Source organism: Egretta garzetta, unplaced genomic scaffold (assembly GCF_000687185.1).
Source record: "Egretta garzetta isolate BGI_Z169 unplaced genomic scaffold, ASM68718v1 scaffold1, whole genome shotgun sequence".
NCBI classification, from domain to species: domain Eukaryota; kingdom Metazoa; phylum Chordata; class Aves; order Pelecaniformes; family Ardeidae; genus Egretta; species Egretta garzetta.
The window spans coordinates 1,215,153-1,239,144 of NW_009258542.1; the positions used below are offsets into that span (position 1 = coordinate 1,215,153).

The following is a 23,992-nucleotide window of genomic DNA, read 5'->3' on the forward strand; positions in this document are numbered from 1 at the left end:
GAATGCCAAGTGCATCTGCTCATTGCATTAAACAACTCCCCTTCAATCATCCTTAATTTCATAACCCCCAAAATCACCAGAGTTTAGATGAGATGAATGTACTCCTTTCTAAATGAGGGTTCAGAAATAAGAGGTTGCAATGAATGGTGGAAAGAAATGAGCATTCACGACAGGTCAAACCAAACCTATCACCAGCTACAGATTAATTCCCAGACGGCAAAGCCTGCCCATCACCGGCATCCCTCTAACCACAACCTGCCCCAGCGCAGGCGCCAGCTCAGCCCATGGGGAGAGTCACGGCTGCCAGGAATTTGCAATTGGAGTAGACCCGAGGGAAGCATTCGCCACATTTCACAAGCAGGGTGCCAGCAGAACGCCAACACGAGGGGCCCATGGACATGGCCTCATGCGCGGGCAGAGCTGCAGGGCGGAGGTTCAAGGCTTTTCTGCCAGCCAGCCCCAGACCTGGAGTTTTTCAGGTGAACTGGCTGCCACCAGAAACATGCTGAAGAGCGATATATGCTGGGGCATACTTGCCCATGCAACTGAGAGAGACCACGACCAGAGCCCTGAGACACATAGAATCATAAAATCATAGAATCATAGAATCATAGAATGTTTAGGGTTGGAAGGGACCCCTAGAGGTCACCCAGCCCAACCCCCCTGCAGGAGCAGGGACACCTTTAACCAGATCAGGTTGCTCACAGCCCCGTCCAACCTGGCCTTGAATGTTCCCAGGGATGGGGCCTCCACACCCTCTCTGGGCAACCTCTTCCAGTGTTTCACCACCCTCATTGTAAAGAATTTCTTCCTTAGATCCAGTCTAAACCTACCCTGGTTTAGTCTAAAACCATTACCCCTTGTCCTGTCACAGCTGTCCCTACTAAAAAGGGGAAAAAAAACATGTTAGCACTTGCATTGGATCTTACCAACCCTTTTAGCAAACATTCCCTAAATGAGAGTAGATATTCCACGGAGGTGCCCGGTGAAGGCTGCTCTGGCACGGCTGACCCTGGGTACCGATGCTTCACCCTCATGAATACGGCGGGCAATGGTTCGTGACGGGGGCATTTTTTAGAAATCCTGATTACAATTTCTGCCACTGCAGAATGGTAAGTGATTATCGTTTGGGCTGGACGCCTGGCTGGGTTTGTCTTTCAAAGGGCTCCCAATAGAAATCTCTTTGCAGAAGGATTTGTTGAAAACCAGTTCAGCAAGAGAGAGAGGGACTATTGCTTTGTCATGGTATCTCTGCCCCGGCGTGTTGTGTAGCCTTCGTGAATGCAGTAATCCTCCCTCTCTCCCCATTTGTTAAAGAAGATGCCTGACTCAGTATTTTTCAGTAATGGCAGTTACTATTTTTTGCCTTGTTTCCAACATCAGCGTCTGTTGGTTTTATACCGTTGGAGAACAAAAGCAGACACCAAGCCCTTGCAGAGCAGTTGCAGAAGCAATCAGTGACTTGCAGATTTTATAAACTCAATGCTGTGAGCATAACAGGTTTAACACGGTGGGGCAGCACTGCCCTCCCGAGGGACAGGGACTCATGCCTGGTGGCTGGGGACTTCAGCCAGGGGAGGAGGGAGAGGCAGGTCTGCAGGCTGCAGAGTACCTGGGCATCTGAGGGTAACCAAACTCTGGCCACCACAAGCCCTTCTTTTCTTTCTAAAAGCTTGTTCACACACTAAGGAAAACAGTGTAACAAAAAAATGCTTCATTTTCCCAGCTGCTAAACATGGCAGATAAAGGCTAACAGAGGCCCTCAAAGAATGCCATGGTTAATACTAATTCCTTTCAAGAATAGCTAATACACAGCCAGTGCTAAATATTATTCTGTTAACCCCAGCACAGCATCTTAACACACATCCACAGTCCAGCTTAAGGCCTAACCTTTGCTTTAATAAGGTAACAAACCCCACTCTTCTGGGTCTTAATGAACTCGAAAACGAATTCAGAAGAGCCCCCTTTCCCCTTCTGCTTGTGTTTTCCCAAACTCTCCGGGTCTGACCCTTCCCAGGATGAGACAGAGGCACTTTAAGAGGAATGAAATCACCCCAGAAAACGGCATTCTCCAGAGTGGTGCCAGCAGAGAAAGGAAGATAAAAATGAGAGGAGAGCAGAGGGGAAAAACAGTGATTAAAGTGATCTGGTGACCGAAATAACACTGCACGCAGGGTCACTCGCTGATGTGAAAAAGGCAGCTATTCCAGAAAGCTGGGAGCCTGAGGAGCATAGAAGGGAATCCACCACAGTGAGAGAGCCGGGGGCTCCCTGCGGGCACGGGGCACCGCTCCACCGCCCAGTGCCAGGCTTTAAAGCACAGGGCAATAATTACGGTCACCCAGCAATTACCATCTTCCCCCTCCAAGCCCAGGTGCTGAAGCTGCCACGCTCTGCCCGGCTGCAGGGCACGGCACAGCTCCCTGCCACTGCTCGCCCTCACAGCCTGTGGGTTCGGTGTGAGAGCAGCAAAGCCTCCCGGCTACGCACCTAATGCTCGGCTGGAAAAATCAGGCAAAGCTGCTCCAACCTGCTGCCTCGCACAGCCCCCCTGCAGCTACAGAGCCCCTTCCCAGGCTGCCTGCTGCCTGTGCACCCCCTTACTGGGGTGCCTGCTGCCTCTGTACCCCCTTACTGGGGTATGCACCCCCTTATTCAGGTGTTTAGCCCCTTACTGGGGTGCGTGCTGCCTCTGTACCCCCTTACTAGGGTGTGTACCCCCTTACTGGGGTGCCTACCGCCCCTGCATCCCAAACCAGCTCCCTTGCCCAGGGAAAGCACGTGGAGTGAGCGAGCTGTCTGGGGATGGAGCAAGCAGACATCTTGTGGGCAGCGTTTCCAAGCCCGAGGCATCCGAGCCTGAGAGCTAACCCTGAGGACAAAGATTAGAAAAGAAGCAGCAAAGGGTTTTCCGCACAAAGCGTTTTGCAGGGTGCAGGAGCGGGGCTGGCTGCTGTGCCCAGGCTGCCAGCCCCAGCCCTGGCTCCGCGCCACTGACTCACAGGGTGACATCCAAACGCCTTTTGTCCCCTTCAGACTCATTTCTGGAGCGGTGGTGTCCTCTCAGAGTCATCCTCCCAAAGATTTGCACTTTGCCCACAGCGGTCTAGACACACAGTTCATAAATGACTCATGGCTTGCTTGTGCTCATGAAGTCTGTCCTTGCTTCTGGCTCTTAATTTAGATCTGTACTTCAAGAGTTGAGATCTGGGCGTCAGCCTTGACCTTGGATCTTTTCTTCCCACGTCTCTGGAGTTAGTAAATCTGCCTGTCCCACCTCCAGACGAGCCCTGCCAGCACTCACCCATGCAGGGACCTTATTTCTCTAGAAAGCCCAAGCTCGCCATCAGAGCAGCTCCCACCGCTGCCCTTTGCAAGCCAGAGACCATGGTGGGATGGCTTCTCCTCCAGAGATGTCCTTGGGTATTCCCAGGGACAACCTCCTGGTGCCCAGCACCACCCGTGCCCTTCCTCACCCACCTCACACCTCGTCCTCCTCCTCCATCCACATGTTCCCATGCATGGACAGGGCTGTGGGGAGAGCCGCTCTCCTCCCAGCACCATCAGGCAGCAATCCTGTACCCCATCAGGGCCCTTCCCTGGGTCCTGCGAGAGGCACCGACCACCCCAGGGTGGAGCCAGCCCCGGCAGTGGCCCATGCAAGGTGCACAGTTGCCCTTTTGGGCTCCCACCCAGCATCCCCAGCCCAGGGCTTGCAGGCAGGCAGCTTGCCATGGCTGCAAGCCGACCTTTGGGGCACAGTCACCCTCACTTGCTCAGGGTGGCCCCCAAATTGCACGCTGAGCCTGTCTGCTCTGTGCCCAGGTAACAGAACAAGAGCAGGAGCTCCGAAAGAGTTATTTCACCATTTGCTCTCATCCCACGCTGCCCGGGCGGACAGGAGGGGGAGATCTTTACCGTGACAAATCCAGCCTGTGCAGCAGCAGATGAACTCCAGATCCAAGCTGTTTGCTTACACCAGAGACGCTCTGTACACCGTAAACCCCCCTGAAACCAATGCCAAGGGTCAGAGCTTGGTGCTGCACATCCCCCCTGCCACATGCTGCCCAGGACAGTCGCACACATGTGGCCATAGGCACAAGCGACCATCTGCGTACCTGCACCATGCAAGCAGGAGATGGACCACCCTGTCCCCTCCACGTGTCCCCAGAGCCCCCCCAGACCATGCAGAGGGCCATTCCCATAGCTGTGGCCTGGCAGCTCCCCAAAGCTGCCCTGCCTTTCACCCCGCCTGATTATTTTTTCCTCCAGAGAGGTCATTAGCTAATTCTCCAACAGCTGCACACCCTTACGGGGCATGTTTATGTTACACAGAAGAATACTACTCAGTTGGGTACATTTTCCACTGGAATTTTCATCTCCCTTTATATTTGAGTTTCAATTGCAGGTCAAATCTTGGACATAAAATACAAGTACTTAACATCAAGTAAAACACCCTCCCTTCCCCTTCCTTAATATTCCCTTTGCCACAGGGTGTTCTAAAAAGCTTCCAACTGATGGGAAGAGCTTACTAACGCCTAAGCTATCAATGGGGGGGTTGTAGCTTACACCGGCTGCGATCTTCTGCGGGTGCAGGTGCGTGAGTGCTGCACAGACCGCAGCGAATGGGGCAGGCAGGCAGGGGATGCTCATTTACTCCCCTGGGGACCCCGCACCCCAGCACAGGGGCTGAATGCGTGGCTGCTGAGTAAAAAAGAGATTAAAAACCCATTGGGGTCCTGGCTGCGGCATCCCTGGCCGGGCAGGCGGGGACGGCAGCTGCTGTTCCCCAAACCATGGAGCTGGCATGTGGCGGTTTGGTCCCATCGCCTGAGCCCAGCTGCATCCATCGCCCCTCTCCAGGCTGGCTGCTGTGTGCCCGGGGCTTCTGAGAGGTGGTGGCCTTCAGGGCATCAAGCGGGAGCTTTGCCTCAGGGCTCGCTGACCAGGGGGGGGGGGCGGGCAGCTGGCAGCATCAGGCGTTTTGGGGAATGATGTTGTGTGCGAGTGCAGTTTGGATCAGCCCTTTTCCCACGTAGCCCTGTGAATAGGGGATGTTTGTACCCTAAGACCAGCCAGGTTTCAAAAGGGAAAGCTCTGTATACCAGGGCGCGTTTATGTAATTTTTAAAAATTCATCCAAGCTAGGCCAAGCGTCTGATGAATTGCACTGGGATGGAGACAGGCCATAAACATAAAAAACGTGAACATCAGCATTCAAAGTCCCTGCAAGACCCACATCACTGCAGCCTGCTCCTGACACTCCCGTTATTCCGGGCCCACGAGCAGCCCCATGCCCGGCCACTGTCACAGTGCAGCAGGGCTGGCAATGCCCACATCCCACGGGAACTGCAAGGCTGCACTTTTGTCCCAAAGCTTTTTGGTTTAGTTTGGATTTCTCTCCGCTTAGACGATCCAGGGCATCTTTCTGCCCCCCATCATCGCTAGCATCCTCAGCTGCATCCCTGCAGGCCAGCCTGACCCCATGGCTGTGGAAACACCAGGCACGACAAACATCTCCATGTCTCTAGACCGCCCACGCAGGAGCTGGAAATAAACAGCGTGGGTGTCACCTCCGAAGACAGCGCTCTGCGAAGCGCTCAGCTACAGCAGCTGAGCTTCATCAGGTAGTTAAAATTGCAGACTTCTCGCCTGCGACGTGCTTTTTGTGGTGGTTTGTTGTTTACGGAGATGAGAAAGGGTAGAAGAGCCTTCCAAAAAATATCCCCTTGCCTCTGAGGGTACCGTTATGGAAACCCGCGGCAGCATCCGAGGCAGGGCACTGTTTTCCTTGGAGCTGGGCGGGGGCGGCTGCCTGTTCCTGCCTGCTGACACGCAGCCTGCGGTTGCGCTGCTGTCTTCGCGGATGTCACGGGAAGGACCAAATTGGTGCCCACCTCTTTACGGATGCAGGTGCCTCAGTACACCCCTGTCTGGGACAGGGAGGGCCAGAATTAGGGCTGTATCTTCTACCATGGTCTGACACATCCCGGCGCGTGATTCATGCTCCTTTCTAGGTGAGAAATGTGTCTGACAAATGGCCAGCCCAATGTCCATGGGCCTCCAGAGCCACCCACTGCCTTCACCTGAGGACCCCACAATTTTTGCCTAAAGATCACGGGTCAAAGCAGCGACCTGTCTGGCTCTACAGACAGCAAGAGGTGGAGATTCACAGCTTCTCTCATGAGTTTACTCCGGTGGCTAGTTAACCACAACTAATTATTTGGGTTTTTTTTTTCCTGTCCATCTCATCTGCACTTAACATGATTCACCTTTGAGCTTGTCTTGCTCCAATCTTCCATTTGAAACTCTGCTTGCATGCTCTTATGCACTGCAGTTTCACCCTGTAAGGCATTTTACGCAGGCCTAAAGTCATGCAGATAAGAAAATTATTATTTATTGGAGGATTTTCCTGATAATAGCAATTATTATCTCAAGCTTTTGTTGCACTGTTAAGTTATTGAGCAACAGTGTGCACAGGAAAACACAGCCCAAGCTGTTTACTCAGGCAGCTCAGAGAAAAAAACCAGACATTAGCATCCATAGCTACTAGATGCTAAATTTAAAATAAGGTATTGAGCAGCAGAATTAAGAACAGAATTTTTCCAGCCAGTTTTTCTTAGAACTTAAGGAGACAAGCTATACAGTCCTTATACAAATATTTCAGAATGAACGTAATTAACTCCCTGCGCATCTTCTGCGTAATAAACCACTGCTGAGCTTATGGTGAACCCAGAAACCAAGTGATTTTCCTTGGAACAACCAAGACTGAAACTATGCTGGAGGAAGTTTGATTTCTGAGTGATGATACGTCTACTGATGGTTAACCACGAGGATGGATGTGGGGTTTCACTTGGCCTGGAGATGAAACCCTCAATTCCAGCATCCTCTGCTTCCTTGGGGAAGGACATGGTATAAAGTCTGAACCTAAACTCAAATCCCAGTTTTGAAGCCTGAGCCAACCCTTGATTGAGCTTGGCCACCCTTCAGAGGGCCAGCTGCAGGAAGCGCTGCATCTGACACCACGTGAAAATCCCAGCTTTTCGCTCCTAATTCAAGCCTCATGCCTTATTAGCAGCAGCACACTGAGATGTTGGACCCATCTGAGAGCTGAGAGATTGGCAAGGGCTCGTGGCTGATAGAGGGTGAGCAAGAGGAGCAGTGACCAGGCATGTACCTGAAACAGGGCCATCAGCAGGAGGTTTTGCTTGGGAGGGGACAAGGGCTCAGCAGGGACTTGGTACAGTGGGAGAATCAGATCAGCCCCTTGGCATAAGAGCATTGCATAGAGTGAAATTTTGGGGCTAGAATCTGTCATTTGGTGTCAGCCACTGGTTTTACCAGGCAGAGCTGGCCTGCAAACAGAGCAGCTCCCCACTGCAAGCAGCCACACATTTGCATCTCCCGTATCGAAATGCTCCAAGAGACAGAGGGAAGGGAGGAGAGATGGAGGAAAGCGCCCATAACCAGAGCAGCAAAGCAAAGCCGTGAGAAGCCTGCCCACAGCCAGGAGCGACAGTGGCCACCACTGCTGTCTGTCTGTCCATCTGTCTGTCCGTGGGCGCATGGGGCAAGAGCCGGCAGCTGCGGAGTAGCCACACCTGCATTGCGAGCCCAGACAGCCCGGGCGCTCTGGCTTTGTGGTCTGGCATTTTGGCTGGTGTCCTCCACGGACACCGGGGGTGGGTGACGGGGGGGACGGTGACATTTGCAAGCTGGGTGAAGCATCACCGAACTTAACCTCACTGCCTGCTGGGAACTGGGCAGCAGGTCCTGAGCAGGGGGTGGATGGGGTGCCTGCTGCAGGGACCCTGCAGCCTGGGGCTCCTGAGCAGGAGCTGTGGGGGAGAGATGCCCCTTTATCCCTCCATTGCTGCACCAGGGCACGCCGAGTGCCCTCCTGCCCAGAAGGGTTTCCTACATCATCACAAAACATTTCAACCAACAACAACCAATTAGTTTTTACAGCATCCCTTGTGGTTTCCGCTCCCTCCAGATGCTTTTCCCCTGGGACGCAAAACACAGGCAGACCCACGGAGGAGAGCTGTGCACAGCCTTGCACTTAACCGCCCGCTACCCAGCAGCAAACACCCAAAACAAGGTACCTGCACCCGGCGCATCATCCCTGGGTCCTCAGCAGCCTTGGCAGCCCAGAGCCATCCTCCTCAGGTGCCAGAGATGTTAACGTTACTGTTAATGGCTGGCCCCCGCCCCAGTGTCTCCGTCTGCGCGAGTGAGGTGCTGGGAAGCAGCACTGCAGCAAAGCGCAGGAGAAGGGACGATGCTTTATGTTGATCTCAGCATGAGCCTGCAAGGGGGAAAGGGCACTTGTAGAAGGCAGGCAGTGCGTGCCGTCTGCTGGAGGGAAGGGGAAGCCCTCTGTGCCTTTTGTAATTAGGGTGCCTGTTACACTGCTGCTGGGGCAGCAGAGCTAGAGGTGCCCACAGAGAATCCCCTGGGATGAGGGACCAAACACTGGGTGCAGCTGGGCCCTGGGGTGTTCCCGGCTGTCACCTCCTGACAGCACCAGCACAGCGGTCACGGCCATGGCTCCAGCCCTGGCAGCCCAACCCTGGACCCACGGTCCTTGCTCAGACCCCGGTCCCCAGGGAATTGCTGCAGCTCCAGGGCTGAGCGCGCTGCAACAAAAGCATCTGCCCGTGTTGGGCAGACCGGCCTCACCAGTGAATGCAGGAATGGAGTCTTACCTCTGCCTGGGGAGGGAGGGAGCCAGGGACCAGGCAGGGGAGCAGCAGCCACCCCTGGGCTCCTCCCAGGAACCGGGCAATTGCATTATCTCTCACTGCAATGCCCAAAGGTTTCCCCTTGGACGCTCTGGGTGCAACATCTCTTCCACCCTATCCTTCACTGGAGAGACAGCTTTTGCAATTCTCCATCCAGCGTGTTCTTTCCATCTAGCAGGTCCCACGCATCTGGCTTGCTCTCGGAGTTAGCGCTTAAATCCCCCACATGAGGCAATGGGATTTGGTTCTGCAGCCAGCGTTGCTCGTGTACGTGTCCGTGCTCTTGGTCTGAACCCAGACAGGACACATGGGGCAAGACCCTCCTGGCAACGCTCCTGCTCTCGGGCTGGATCAGCTCTTGGAGCTGGAACTGTAATTAAGTTAATGACCACATTGCAAAAGGGTGTGGGTGGGGAGGCGGGAAGGCTGGAAGGTAATTAGAAAGTGGATGCTCGCAGCACCTCCAGGAGGGCAACCATGGGGACCGGCCCCCCTGAACTCACGTTTCCCAAGGGCTGGCAGGGGCCACTGCTATAGGGCTTCCCCTAGGGCATGGACATCCCTGGTGGTACAGGATTTTCTCTCTTTACCTGGAGCCAGATGCCTGGTCATCGTGCCTCCAGGAAGGCAACCATGGGGACCGGCCCCCTGAACTCACATTTCCCAAGGGCTGGCAGTGGCCCACTGCTATAGGGCTTCCCCTAGGGCATGGGCATCCCTGGTGGTACAGGATTTTTTCTCTTTACCTGGAGCCAGATGCCTGGTCATCGTTTTTGAATGCCACCTTCGAGGGATGGTGAGCAAAGGGATGGGTTCATACGTGAGGACCCCCAGTCCCGTCCTCCTGGGCAGGATGCAGCCTTCCCTTTATCTGTCTTTACCATGATGCTCCTGGTGGTCATAGCCAGCCTTTTTTTCAGCAAAGAACTCACTCACTCTTGCCATTAGCGATACTCACTCAGTAAATCACTAAAAGTTTCACGTTTACACTCCTGTCTGTTTTACCTAACACAAATCCAGTGTGACCTAACTGGAATGACTGTGTTTTCTGGTGGAGAGTAGGGGATGATGACACCAGGCATTAGTTAAATTCATTTCTACAGTTTTGGCCACACTTTATACCACATGTTCCACTTACAACGGGTAAAACCTGCCTGATAAATATTTCATTAAGCAGTTAATCATATTGCTAGAGATAAAATCACCTTGCCATAAACACTGAGTAGAAACAAGCCAATGCATTCCACTGATATGCATCAAATGATCTATTACATATTTGTCATATGATTTGCCTAATCGTTTATTAAGTCCTTGCTAAGAGGCTCCATAGTCCGAGGAATCTGAGCCGTGCCTTGCACTGCCAGCCCTTCGGAGGGACGGCAGCCCTTGCAGGTTGGCTGTGCTGATGATAACCCTAGAGCCCCTGCGCTGCAACTCCTGGAGCAACCAGTACACGAGGAAACCTCTTGCTGGGCTCTAATCCTTTCCTGGGTGAGGAAACCCATCCCACCCAATGGACCTCTCAAACTTATGATGAGTAAAATCACTGTTTATCCATGAGATGTTTACTCTGCACACCCCAGCAGTTCTTGGGTTGCCCTAATGCCGTACCTGTCAGCCCAGCACTAAGCACGGGGCACTTCAGGAATCCCTTGGGCAGGCAATGGGGGGAGGAAAGCCAGAGCCTGAATTCCTTAAAAATATTTTACCTGTTGTAAGTGCTTTCCATTCTGATACGTAGTGTCTGAGGTGCCTGGGAAGTGACTGCTCTATCCAGGTGGCTGGGAATGGGAAATGAGCCCATCAGGAGGCCAAGCTGTCTGATCGCAGCTGAAGCACACACCCTGGAATAAACATGATTTCTGCTTTAATGGAGAAAATAACACTTTCCAAAGTGAAACCAACTGCAGTGTTTCCACTGAACTCACCAGAGCCCTGATCTCATTGACTGAAGTCTGAGAAAACCTTAAAAGACTCCCGCGCTTGGCTGGCTTCTCGCCTGTTCGGAGTTTTCTGGATGATCTTTATCTGATCAGCCAGATGCCAGTTGTGATTAACTGTGCTTTTCATCAACGCATCCACACTTGGTCTGCAAGGGTGCTTAACAGAAGCTATCTACTGCACTTCTTTCCAATCCTATATAAAGGATCGTATCCAAAGCCAAGGACAATTTTTATGTATGAGAGTCAACCTCCAGTCTTGTAGGTGAGAAATTTCTGGTTTCCTGCACATAGTAGCCAGGTATTTTATACTTAAGGGAAAAAAAAAAAAAAAAGAGGCTTACCTTAGCTGGTCACCTCACAGCTTCAGGGACAACCTGTGGGACAGAGGCAACATTTGGGGACCGGAGGTTGTGATGAGGCCATGCTGACGATCCAGCGTGCTCGGCTGCAGACGCCGCGCTGGGGTCCAGCAGCCGCTCGTGCAATGTGCTTTCACGAATACACAAAATTGCTGCAGCTGATCTCAGGAAAACAGACCTAGTCAAGCATGCCAGGAGGAATCTAAAGAAAAAGAAGCATGAAAGAAGTGTCGGGCAGGGAAGAAAAATAGGTAGAGAAATTTTAGCAATGGGACAAGGGACTCTGGCTCCCCACAGTTCCTCACTACTCTTGGTTTAGGTAAGCTTTGCAGTCTCTGACAAGACTGCTCATTGAGCTACCAATGAGTTTGACTGGTGGATGGAGGTTTGTGGATGGCAGTGGAAGATGCTTATCTCCCAGCTGAGAAGCAGCAACTTCCCATCCTTGTAGCCTCCAGCTACTGCACGTGTACAGAGGGGTGGCCAGAAAAGGGCTGGGGTTAATTCCCCTGGGGAGCAGGGACCACCACAGGGCTGCTGCCCCAGGCAGAGGGATGTACCCGAAGAGCGCCCAGCTCTGCCGGGAGCCCCACGGGACCCAGTACGGCTCCTCCCCGCCTGGCTTCTCTCCTGAGATTGCTGCCGAAAACCTGGGGTGCGCATGGTACTGATGGCAGGTTAGCCTTAGCTGGCCACTAAATTTGTGTCACGGGCGCCACAAGAGAGCCGCGAAAATACCCTTGAAGCCACGGAGAGCCCAGTCTGAGTGTGACCTGGCAATCCGCACACGCAAAAAACTTTTGGGCCATTAGCAATCCCCCAAGTTGCCAAACTGTCATCAACACCAGCTTTGTAATGCAAGCAAAGGGGAGAATGGTACTACCTAGTGAAGTCTGCACTGATTTTAAAACAGGAAGGAAAAAGGACCTCACTCCTTTTCCATGGCCCCCAGCGTGCACTGTTATTTCGGAGCTCACACAGAGCTCGCCTGTTATTGGCAACGCAACCGGCCCTCGATGTTCAGACTCAGATGCTTGCAGAGCTTGGGATTTCACATCAAAGCCGCTGGTTTGGCCGCTGCAGCAGCAGCGCTTGGTGATAAAGTTTGGAACCAAACCCAAACTTCTCAGAATTTCACAGCTATTCCGGTCCCATGCCGGGTTCATCTCTCCTTGCTGCTGCAAGGAACACGCACGCTGCAGTCTTCCAGCCACCAAAGTTCAGTAGGGCCTGGTAGAAATTAACATTCGGGTTTAAGTCTCTTTTTAAGTCCTTTTCTTTTTTTCTTCAGAAAGCTATTTCTGATCTTTTGGGGTTCTGACATCTCCTTCCACAACCCAGGAGGAAGAGTCGAGTCCCACCAGGCTGCTGGTGGGACCCTCTGCTTGCAGAAGGAGCTGGGGCCACCCCAGTGCAGATGCCCTGGGTCCAGTGCAGATGCCCTGGGTCCAGCTCCCGGTGATGATGCCTTTCATCCTCAGCCATGGTTTTCTCTTAGGCAACACAGCACAGGAAAGCTACGGGAGCGAAGTGGATGAGTGCGTCACGCAGGGGTGGGAGGAAAGAGGAGAGCCACGAGCACAGCTGGTCTTGGACAAACACTCTCCCACTGGGGCTCCAACTTACTGTCCTAGCGCGACCAGCGGTGTCAACTGCTCGGCAGCAGCCATTACTCCTACAGCAATCTCCTGTTGGAATATTTTCCTTTCTCTATAGGGCGCCACATAACTGCTGGAGTGTGGTGTCTCTCAGCTTAGCATCTTGGAGAGAGTTTTCTGTTCCACTTTGAGCTATTTAATCATTTTGTTGGGCTTTTACCCAAAAAAATAAGGTCCTTTATGTTGTCTTTGGTTCAGGTTCTCTCACTCTTGCTTTTTAACTCCCATAAAAATCTAACACATTCCTGCCAAAAGTATAATAGTAGGGCCATGAGTGGTGGTGTGTGTCGAGTACTGACTCCACAGTCATAAAAGTATGAGGACAGCAGTCTTATTTAGCAAGGAGAGACAATGAGAGTAGAAAAGAGCGTTCATTCAGCTCCTCTTATGGAGTCAAAGGCAGCTGGTGAGCACTGAACCCAGTCTAAAAATAGAAAAAAAAACCTTAAAGGAAACATGTGAAAACGAAGCAGCCGTTTCCAGTCGAGCTGCTCTGTTAAAGCTATCTGTAGATGCCCTGGAATGCACAGGCCTCCAGATGACCAAGGGGATCATCCCAGCCCACTCCTCGCTCATGCCGGCTGCAGCCTAAGTTTGCTGAGATCCTGATCGGAGCTCTAGGCTTTGGGATATTTGTTTCTCACTTCTATCCATCATCAACCCAGGAGACTTCTGAGTGCCTTCTACCCGCAGATAAAGGCTCAAGAAAAGCTTTAGTTCCAGCGAATTACACAGTACCACTGATCTTGATTAATGCTCAGTAAAACACTAAAGCCTTATGTACCACATCGAACGACTTGAAGGCTTTCGTTCAGAGAAAGTTTGGCAGACAGTTGGCATTAGAAACAGAACTACTACAAGAAAAGTATGATCTCTTGACAGAAAAACAAATTTTGGGACCAGACACTCTGAGAAATACCTAATTTCAGCTCTCTGACAAATGTGTTAAAAAAGGATTTCGAAGCTATGCTTAGCAAGTCCATCAGCTGCCTTGGAAAGCCACCAGGAGAAGTCCTGAGCTCTCGTGGGTTGCTTCAGCGCCCCATCGCAGAATAACAGGGCCAGCCCATGTTATCACCTGCAGAAAGGACTTCCCAAAAACCTGGCCTGTGCTGAATGGGGGATCTGCGAAGCTTCACCACTTCCAAACATACAAAGTCTGAAAGCAATGGCACCGAGACGGACGTGGCTTTTGTGCGATGCAGAAGCAAGGGTATCAGCAGAGGTGGTTGTAAAACTTGGCCGGACTCCTTGGGAGAAGGTTGATACTTTAGGCTTTGCTCCAGAGCAAAAGTGAGCTTTGGGGAGATGCACAACACAGGGGGAAGCAAGCCTGGAGATGGTTTTCAAACCTACACAAGAACCAAAACAGCCTCCAGTGCAAAACAACACAGAGCTGAGGAAGCGCTGGGCTGATAAAGCAACACTTGGTAGGTGTTGGTCCAGAAAAACGTGACTTGCCAAACAAGATCAAAATGGTTCAGGGGAAAGGGCAGTGGGGAAAAGTTTAAAATAGTATGTCCCTGCATTTTGACTCTGTGTTCAGCTGTTCTGTTAGTGATTTAATACCTCCATCTGCAGCAAAACGTGGGCTGATAGTCAGGAGGAAAGAGAAGCTGTTGTGAACCAGCAGCTACCAGAAGGAACTGAGGCCTGGGGTGGCAGGGAATATTTTTTTCCTCTACAGATGTGTTTTCCTCTCCTAGGAAATCTCTCTGTTCTGATAGAGACCCCAAGGGGACACATTTGAGAGTAAGGGATGAAGGCCATGTACTAACCAAAGCTGGCTGAAATGGCTGGGTCTGTTTTCAGCAATAGCGATGAAGTCTTCATTTCCAAGGTGTCAGCTTTTAGCAGTCCAACTTCCATACGTTTTTACCTTCTGCAGGCTTTTGGGATCTACTTGAAGGAATAGTTCCCCCTCCTTGCAGCTGCATTTGCAAATTTACGTACTTAAGAGTTTACAGCCAAATGTTTAGAGATTATATGGACATATATGTGTGTGTTTGTATTGCAAAGAGTTGCAGTCCTTAATATCTCCCAGGTCACTCTAAGTACCACGGCAAACCTGCACAGTATGATACTGGTTCCATCCTAATGTACCAGTAGCACAACTCAGTACTAAATAGACATTTTTACAATCCATAAATATGTAAATATACATAAACAGTGACTATACTTCTCATACTGTAGCTATGGGAATACACTGCATTTAAAGTCATTTCCTGTCTCTAGATTTGTACTGCGCCCTGTCTTTTTCTGTTCATAAATCCACTTCTCATAAGCACTGCAGGACTTTGTATATGAAGGACAGCACATTTACGGGGGATTTTAAATACAGTTTCTAGTCCAAAACCATTCAGATAAATTTGAATATACCTGGGTTACATGTGGGGCTCTGGTCCCCACCCACACTTGGCCACGGCACCTCCTGATGCCATGGCCACGGCCGCAATGGCAGGTCTCACCCTCCGACGTTCATTGCATCTTTCTTATCGGTCTGATGACACCTCTGAGTTTTGGCACAGCACCTGCTAAAACATGGATCATGACCACACAGTGTCTTGGAAAATGAGGTTTCAATACGATCTCCGTGCATTTCCCCAATCCCCCAGGAGAGCACAGGAGCCCCGCGGGAAGGAGCACGCTCACGAGATGGTGCCTGCTGCTCCTGAGCACCAGTAGTGCCCATTACACCCTTCTGCATCAGACAGAGCTTTGCCTTTCCCTTTTAACCACTTTTATTGAGATGCAAGGGTGCACAAACATGGTATAATTGAGACTCAAAGTTCCTTTTCCCCACATGCCATTGATCAGTGTATGGATAAACTCCTGCTTGCTGCCCGGGCAGCCACAGCCTCCTGCCCCCCTGTTCATCTCCCACAATATCTAACATTTGTTCTGACCTTTAGTATGTGTGTGCCTTGGCCAGGTGAGATGCAGAGTGCCAAGATATGAAGTAATATTTGCTATCTGGCATGTGGTACGTGTTGCAGTACCTAGTCATGATCCTGTTTGAAAGTTATAATAGCGGAGAGAGTTATTAACCTGGGCTCCCTTCCTGCCTCTTGTGGGTTTCAATCAGACACTGAGTGTTTTTCAAACCTTATTTTGTGAGCGTGTAATTTTAGCACGTACGTCAATAGAAAGCAGAAAGAAAACAGAATTTACTATGATAAAATTAAAAGGACAGAGTCCCTACCGCCCAGCTACACCCAGTGAGGAGACAACACCCCCCCACACACCTCCCACGCTGGGGGAGCATCACCTTTTGGGCTGTGTCACTGCCGGACCCATCATCCGTGGTGTGAATCACCTGCCCCGCAGCCAGCCCGGGTACCGGCCAGGGACCACCGGGCTCCCTCCCCTCCCTTTAAAAGCCTGGCAGCAGCGGCGTGTGCCGAGCACTCGGTGCTGCTGCCCCTGCCATACGCCGCCGCTTCTCTTGCAGCCCGGCCGCCGGCAGAGGCTGAGAGATGGCAGAAGGGGAAATCACCACCTTCACTGCCCTGACCGAAAAATTCAACCTTCCCTTGGGGAACTACAAGAAACCCAAACTCCTGTACTGCAGCAACGGCGGCCACTTCCTACGGATCCTCCCAGATGGCAAAGTGGATGGGACCAGGGACCGAAGCGACCAGCACAGTAAGCAAACCTGATGGGGCTTCTTGGGGCTCCTCCTTGCTCCTGTGGTTTTATCAGCCTTTATCAGCCAGGAAGGGGGGAGCTGGAGAAGACAGGCTCTGTACCAGGGTCTCTTTTCTCCTGGTGGCAGCACACCCTCCAGGAGCCAGCACACGCACCAAACACACCTGTAGCTGGGACGCAGAGCCCAGGGAGGCACGGTCTGTGTGCTACTTCACATCTGCAGAAGTATTCAGACTGAAACCGGTTATCAAAATAATCGCGGGCAGGCAGACCATACAGGAGCAAAGCGCTAATTGCGGCACGGCTGGCTTACGCAGCAAGCCGGCAGCTGGGAAAAACGGCTTAGGAGCAGCCTCACAGCCTACACACGCGCAGCCATCGCGCATAATTCTATGGTATCTTTGCATTTACTCTGGGTTAGAAGATTCAGCACAATCACGGGCTGTGCCAATGCAGCGTTTCCCGGCGGCGCGCTGCAGCTGTGCCTCTTCGCACATCAAGTCGCGAGCCGGAGTGGGAGGTCAGGCCTAGGTTCCTCTGCGTGCAGAACAGATTTTATCTGTATGTTCTGCACACAGTGTCCCCTTGCCTTTGAGGAATTTCCCTCTCCCCTTATGCAGGAAGTTTAATTCCTGCAGGATGCAAATCCCAACATAAGCAAGAAGCAGGTGAAAGAGTTATTTTGTGACTTACGGCTTTAGAAATGCATTCATGTTACCATTCACTTTTTTAACTGAAAACAAGTATGGCTTATTGTGTGCTGAAGCAGTTTCAAGACATTTTAGGTGCATCTGCCTGTCGCAAAGGTTTAAAGGGCCATCCACAGCTCCTCTCGCCCATCCCCGTGCCCTGCAGTCAGTGATGCCAGTGGCTCCAGCCCATGGGATGTTGGGGACCTGCTGCTGGGATGAACTGCCCATGAAGATACCAACACTCTTCTTACCATGTGCACATCCCACCGCCTTTCTAGGAGCACATTCGTTCTCTGTAATTGGCATCAAAGTTCATCCTAGGAAGCTGGCAGGGCTTGCTCACCAAAAAACACCCATCATGTAAACGCTACTATGATAACAGTGCTGCAGACTATCTAGGGCAAACCCTGATATAAAAAAAAAAATCAGTAATATTATTCTGTATGGCAAGGAAAGGTGCACATTTGTCCTTTTCAAGTAGTCATCCATGGCACCGAAGTTATCGAAAGCGCTTTCCCTGCCAGCAGCTCACACGACCAAGCTAAGCTGCGGTGCTGAGGCGCTCTTCTTTGCCACACAAGGCGGCTGGATGAGAGCCGAATACCCAGCCCTGACACCAAGAAGCCCCCTGCCCTCGGCAGCTCTCCCTGCTGAGCCCAGCCAGGCCGTCAGCGGTGACCAGCGGGGCTGCGCAGTGCAAACCCCCAGGCAAACCACTCAACAAAAGAGAAAATGGCTGTGTGAGGGCAAAGACACAAAAATCCAAGGAATTGGTTGGGAAGTTCTAAGCTTTTAGGGCTCTTGAGAGGATTTTTTAAACCCATGCCTGAGGAGAGCTGGACTGGCAGCGCAGCAAAGCTCCCCACGGGGCTCTGTGGGCAGCGGGTCCGGGCTCTTCCCCACCACCGCGTGCCGGAGCTCTCAGTTCTCAGCAGAAACCTCTGGGTATGCCATATCCTGAACATTTACTGGAATATAACTGGGACCTGCCAGGCTCCTATCTGGTTAGAAAGAAGGGCTGGGAGGAGCCAAGTCTGCCTTACAAATTCTAAGAAAAGCACTTTTATTTTCTTTAAACCACAAGCATACATGTGGCTTTCTCCTCCAAAGTTAACCTTCCTTCTTGTTATTGTTTTAATGAAGGGCAGTTTATAGCAGAGTTTTAACTATAAACGCTGTTTCCCCACCACTCACGCAACACACGGCAGTGCTGGGGGACGGGTGAGGATGAGCTCACGAGGCTGGGTAAAGACAGCGAGGGGCAGGCAGCCTCCAGCCTGGAATAAACCAGGCATGTAACCCTTCCCAAACCCCTGCAAGAGCACAGGAGGATGCTGACCCAAAGGATCTGCAGAAGACAGGACGAGGCTCACAGGACCCACAAGCCGGCAGCTGGAGAGGCCGTACAAGCTCAACAGGCATCTCTGCCGCATTTTGCCAATGCTGAGATTTTGCTGGAGTCAGAAGGGGGACGCAGAGACACCCGTGTGCCCCGGGGAGCTCAGCACGGGTCTGCAGACACAACAGCAAGGCAGCATCTCCTGAGACACAGGGTGCTAACAAGGACACGAGTGTCCAGCCTCTGCATCCCAGCCTCAATCCCATCTCACAGCATGGATACAGCCACACAGCCCAGCCTTTTTCTCCCTGGCAAAGCAAGCCCATCCCCTCAGAGCAAGCGTTTCCCCTCCGGCTGCTGGTCCCCAGAGCCACACAACGCACACAGGCAAGCGCAGGCAGCTCCTGTGTATGCCACCCGCTGCGCCCCGGCACGCTCGCACCTCGCCGGCTGCTGGCCTGGAGCCACATGTTTGGAAACTTCTGCCAGAAGGAACCTCCTGTAAATGATCTCGTAAACTTGGATATCCGAACATACAAATATTTACAGAGGAAACTCCTGGAAGGGCTGCGTGCCAGCGGAGCAGCCTTGCCGGAGAGGTATCCTGCCTCTGAACACCAACACCAACTGCCCACGGTCCTGCCCCTGTGCCTGGCAAACGCCAGAGCTGCTCAGCACCGCTCCCTGGCGTGCGAGCAGAGCAGCCCGGACCGTGACCTCCACCGTGGGATGCTGCTTACACAGCTGGGACAAGCACCTGCCAGCATGGAGAAAGCCAGATCCGTATGGGAAACCTGGGGGTGATAGCAGGGAGCGAGGCTCCTGGGGAGGGACGAGGCACTGGAATGCCCACGGCTCATCCAAGGAGCCAGCATGCACAGCCGTGTTAGAGCCTGCATTGGTGCTTTGCAAATAACTGCCTGCTCCCATGTGCATTTTGTTCCAGATAAACATCAAGAATTCTTATTTTCATCTTAAATCGCCTGCCAGGTGCTAGCCCCAGAATCAGGGAAGGTCTCTAAGGAGAACAGAAGTTACTCACTCCAAGCCCTTGCCGTCCAGCCCTACGTAATGATTCCCTCACCGCATTCTTTGCTGCCATGTGCGGGCATCTCGAGCTTGCGCTGTGAGATGAAAAGAAAACTTGTCAGGACATTGTAGACCCTCGAGGATGAAGCCCATGCTAGTTTCCACAAGCAGCCTTATTTTCTCTGTTTCATCCCATTACTTCGTGGAAGGAAATATCTATCCCTGTAAAAAACACAAGAGATTGTGCATCAGCTCCTTCCTCTGGACCCGTTGTTCTCCCCTCTTCTGCAGCCAGAGACCTTAATGTCCCCATCAGCAGCTGGGGGGTGCCCCCACTCCTCTCTCTCAAAGGCAGTTTTTAGGACAGTGTTTTGTTTTCATCTCATTTCCCTCTTTCCCCTTGGCTACGTCCTGGGGCTGCAGCAGCGCAGTGAATGCCAGGGGGCTGGGGGCTCTCCCGCAGGCAAGCACCAGGACTGTGTATGACTGCAAATCTGCACCCAGGCAATTTACTAATTAAGCACAATTTACTGAGCAGGAAACATCAAAAGTGAAGAATGTGAACCATTACAGCAAAGATTTCACTGGGATGAGGGCTTCTGCCATGCCAAGAGGTAACGTTACCTTCTACCTCATCCAAAAAAGGATAAACTAAAACAAATTAAAAAAGAAGGAAGGAGTTGGAGCTGAGGCATCCATTCATACTTCATTCAAACCATCTGAATATTTCTGTTAGAAATCTCTACAGTGTAAGCTCAGGAAAAAAAGCTGAGATGGGAAAGATCATTTGGAAAAGTTGGATTTTGCAAGTCACACTCTGGATGACCGCAGCCCTCCACACATGCCGGCTGGGCCGCGAATTGTTCAGACTTCAGTTTTTCTGCCGACCCACAAGAGCAGCACGGGGCCCTCTCTGAATGCACAGTGCTAGAGAGCTCTCCTCCCAGAGCTTCTCGCCAACCAAAGGGCCTCTCCCCTTGCCTCTGCCTGATAAACATGTTAAACAAGAACTCGAGCCAAGTTTTAATCATTTTCCGAGACTCCTGTAATTAGCAAAGTAAGAAAAAAAGGAACCCACAGGGCAAAAAAAAAGTAACCAGACAGATAGAAAGGTTAAACCTGCCAGGTTAGGTTCAGGATGCCGAGCAGAGGAGGGAGGTGGCCCAGACACCCCGGCCTGCAGCTGAGCTGCTCCCCTCCCACAGTACAAGACCAACAAGGAGCTTTTTTTGCCCCAGAGTTCCTAGTTGAAGTCCAGCATCGGGAACGGGAAGCTGCTACGCTGCATGAAGCAACACAGCATCACCACGAACCCATCGCTCCCGCCCAGCCTGTTCGCTGGCAGGCTCAGACCTTGGTTTAGCATCAAATTCATGTTAGCGCCACCAACTAGGACAACCTAAGATGTGGCTCATGGTATTTTTAATGCTACAGCAGGTATTTTTTAGGATGAAGATCAGCCCTTTTTATTTTTCCACTATCCGCCTACGACACACCGGATAACGCCAGCCCCGGCACACTGCTGGATGGGATGCTTTGGATCAGGGTTTTGCAATGCAGGCATCTGAATTCTGCCCATCCCTGGTTTAGCTCTCAAAATACTTCTTCATATGTCACTCCTTAAGTGTCTTGTCAAAACCACATTAGAAATTTGTAAATTAGAGCCAGAATTAAAACCCCAATCTCCTGTGTCCCATTCCAGCGTCTTAACCAAAAAGCTGCCCGCCCTTTGATGTAAAAGAAGGAAAAAATTGGTCTTTGGTTCCTAAGGCATGGCTGTGGGGTTTCTGCGAAGGAGAGGGTACAAGGAGACACTTTTATTACACGCTGTACTGTTTCTTATAAACTCCTTATAAGCCAGACTTCAGAACAAAAATACCCTGCTAACTTTCCTAGCAGCTTGGACATTATCTCTGACCACCTTTTTTTCTTTCCTTTCTCCTATTTTCTTTCTACTTTTGTTGTTGTTTTATTTTTACTTTCAGTTCAACTTCAGCTGAGCGCGGAAAGCGTGGGAGAGGTGTATATAAAGAGCACCAAGTCTGGGCAGTACCTGGCCATGGACACCAACGGGCTGCTCTACGGCTCGGTAAGTAGGAGGTTTATGTGGGACCAGACACGGAGAGGGTTTGAGGTTTGCAGAAATCTCGTAGCTCTGAGTAATGCAAACCGCAAGCAACAATTAGCCTCTGTTTGTTATTTTGGTAGCTGGATGGCCACTCTCCATCCGGCTTTATTTGAGGGGGGAAATAAATAATCAAATAATGCCATTTACCACCCTGCCCCAAACACTTGACAAATATCCTATTCCCTATCTGGAGCAGCAGCTGCTTTGCATTCCCTCGGCAGCTGCCCGCTCTGCCAGCGGGGCCGTGGGGGGACCCCGGCAGTGCAGGGTGGGTGCAGCTCCAGCCCAGCTCTTCCAGCCCCTTACCCACGCCCCTGCCTCCGGCTGCCTCTCCACGGCTTTGCCAGGGGGTTCAGGGCCGCTGGCAGGGCTGTGAGACAAAGCATCCCCCAGCAATGGCCCATGGCCACTGAGCAAAGACCTCCCCACATTTTTCCTCTCTATCCTGGTCACACTGAGCCCCATGCCAGAGGCAGTGACAGCATCCATGACATCCCAGTGTGAGCGGGATTGTGCAAGGCAGGAGCTTTACCCCTGCACGCAGGAACTGTAGGCCATGAAGTCACCAAAAATAATCCGGCTCTTTGAGACCAGTCCCATTTATAGCAAAGTGCGTGACACGTAATCCTGGTCACCGGCTGCTTAGCCTCACCAAAGAGCTGTTTTGTTCCCTGTGCTCATGCCCTGAACCCGCAGCTGCCACGGCACAGGTTAGTGCCAGAGCAGGGGCCAGTGCCAGGACTGGCTTACGGAGCGTGCAGCCGGGCTCGGTTACTGCCAAATAAAATGCCCAGGTCACGGAAAAGTTACTGCAGGAGTAGCCCACGGGACTAAATCAAGGCTACTTACCTCCACACTTTAAATACAAGCTTTACTGGGGCACGAAGGTCTCAGAGGCGGGTCTGGACAGCATCCTAGCCAGGGAGCATCCAAGCCAGGATTGCTGTGTTAGGAACATGCGTCCTCCTCCCTACAGCATCGCCCTGTCTCACCATCATTACCCGGGGCTCTCTTTCAGCAGTTACTGGGTGAGGAGTGCCTGTTCCTTGAAAGGATCGAAGAAAACCATTACAACACATACGTCTCCAAAAAGCACGCAGATAAGAACTGGTTTGTTGGTCTGAAGAAGAATGGGAACAGCAAGCTGGGGCCGCGGACTCACTATGGCCAGAAGGCGATCCTCTTCCTCCCGCTACCCGTCTCGGCTGACTAAGCCCCGTCCTGGGAGCTCAGAGATGACCCGAACCCCAAAACCCGACCTTCGCCTCCTCCTTTTCCCTCGCTCTCTCTCTTTTTGGCTAGTATGACAGAGCCAAATGTTAGAGCTCCAAGCTTTAGGTAAAGGCTTTACCAAAAATACACAAAGCAGAGCTCCTCCACTGCACAAAGCTTTGCAGAGATGAGGGGGAAAGCCCCGGCACCCTCCCAAGGTCCACCGGCACCCCTGCCTCCCCCTGCCGTCTGCTGGCAATGCGGGGCCGGCTCATGCCATGACCACGCTGCAGCTCCCAGGGACACGCACAAACCTGCCCCGGGCAGGCACCCAGAAACATGGCCAAAGGCACCCCAAGGACACCCCAGATACCAGGGGAACGTGTGCTTTTATTGTCCCCAGACATTCTAAGGCAAAACCTCCCTGGATACGCTGTGTTAACGTATCTGAATATGCAGCTTCCAATATGCTCTTTTCAAGCAATTTCAGATTGCACCACCAGCCACATTATCGAGTGCCAGCCTGGATAAATGTGTGCAGATATCCTCAGCGTATCGAGCTAAACTAGCATCAGCCAAAAGCTCCAAGCCCTAGATAGCTTAGCCTCCCTTACGACATGAATATTGCTATATTCCATGCTAGTACCTGCCATATGTTATTTGTATTTATTTATTAAGTAAACCTGTCTCTTCTACAATTTGTTCATAAGTAGTTCTAGGCACCAAAGCCCCTGACGTTGTCCCAGTGAGGATGGGGCAGAGTGGGAGCAACTGAAGTCCAATGTTGAGGGTGTGATGGAGCAGCAGGCGTGGGGTGCATGGCGGTGGCAGTGCATCACACCCCGGTCCCAAGGGGCTTCCTCCTACACTGCCACCATCTGGCTAAATGGGGCTCTAAAAACGGCACTGGGGCCCCTTGGTGGCTCCCAGACTCTCCATGAAGCTGGGTTTCTCCTCTCCTGACACGAAGCAGATCGCCCAAGCAGCCCAAGACCTGTGCCTGCCAGGCAAGAGCATCACGGGAGCACCACGCTGCCATGCTCTACCCCGGCTTGTCTTTCCCCCTCCACCTCAGGCACCTGAAGATGTCTACGGTGACCGGGCACAGGGGACAGGTCAGCCCAGGGGACAGGTCAGCCCAGGCACCCCTGGGGCAAAGCCTTGCTGAGCCAGCACTTTTCCAATCCCTTCTTCCTGAGTGTCAAATGCACTTTACCTGGCAGCGAGTATCCTCATCTGTA

The 23,992-nt window shown here is 52.0% G+C and overlaps 1 protein-coding gene across 1 annotated transcript; it reads left to right on the top strand.

Annotated features, from left to right (window-relative positions):
- The first annotated feature begins 5,546 nt into the window (after positions 1 to 5,546).
- Positions 5,547 to 23,992, top strand: FGF1 (fibroblast growth factor 1). The gene is made up of 4 exons (XM_009646813.2): positions 5,547 to 5,626; positions 16,155 to 16,348; positions 21,397 to 21,500; positions 22,558 to 23,992. The coding sequence occupies exons 2-4, from the start codon at positions 16,180 to 16,182 to the stop codon at positions 22,750 to 22,752; spliced, it is 468 nt and encodes a 155-aa protein (XP_009645108.1). The 5' UTR covers positions 5,547 to 5,626; positions 16,155 to 16,179; the 3' UTR covers positions 22,753 to 23,992.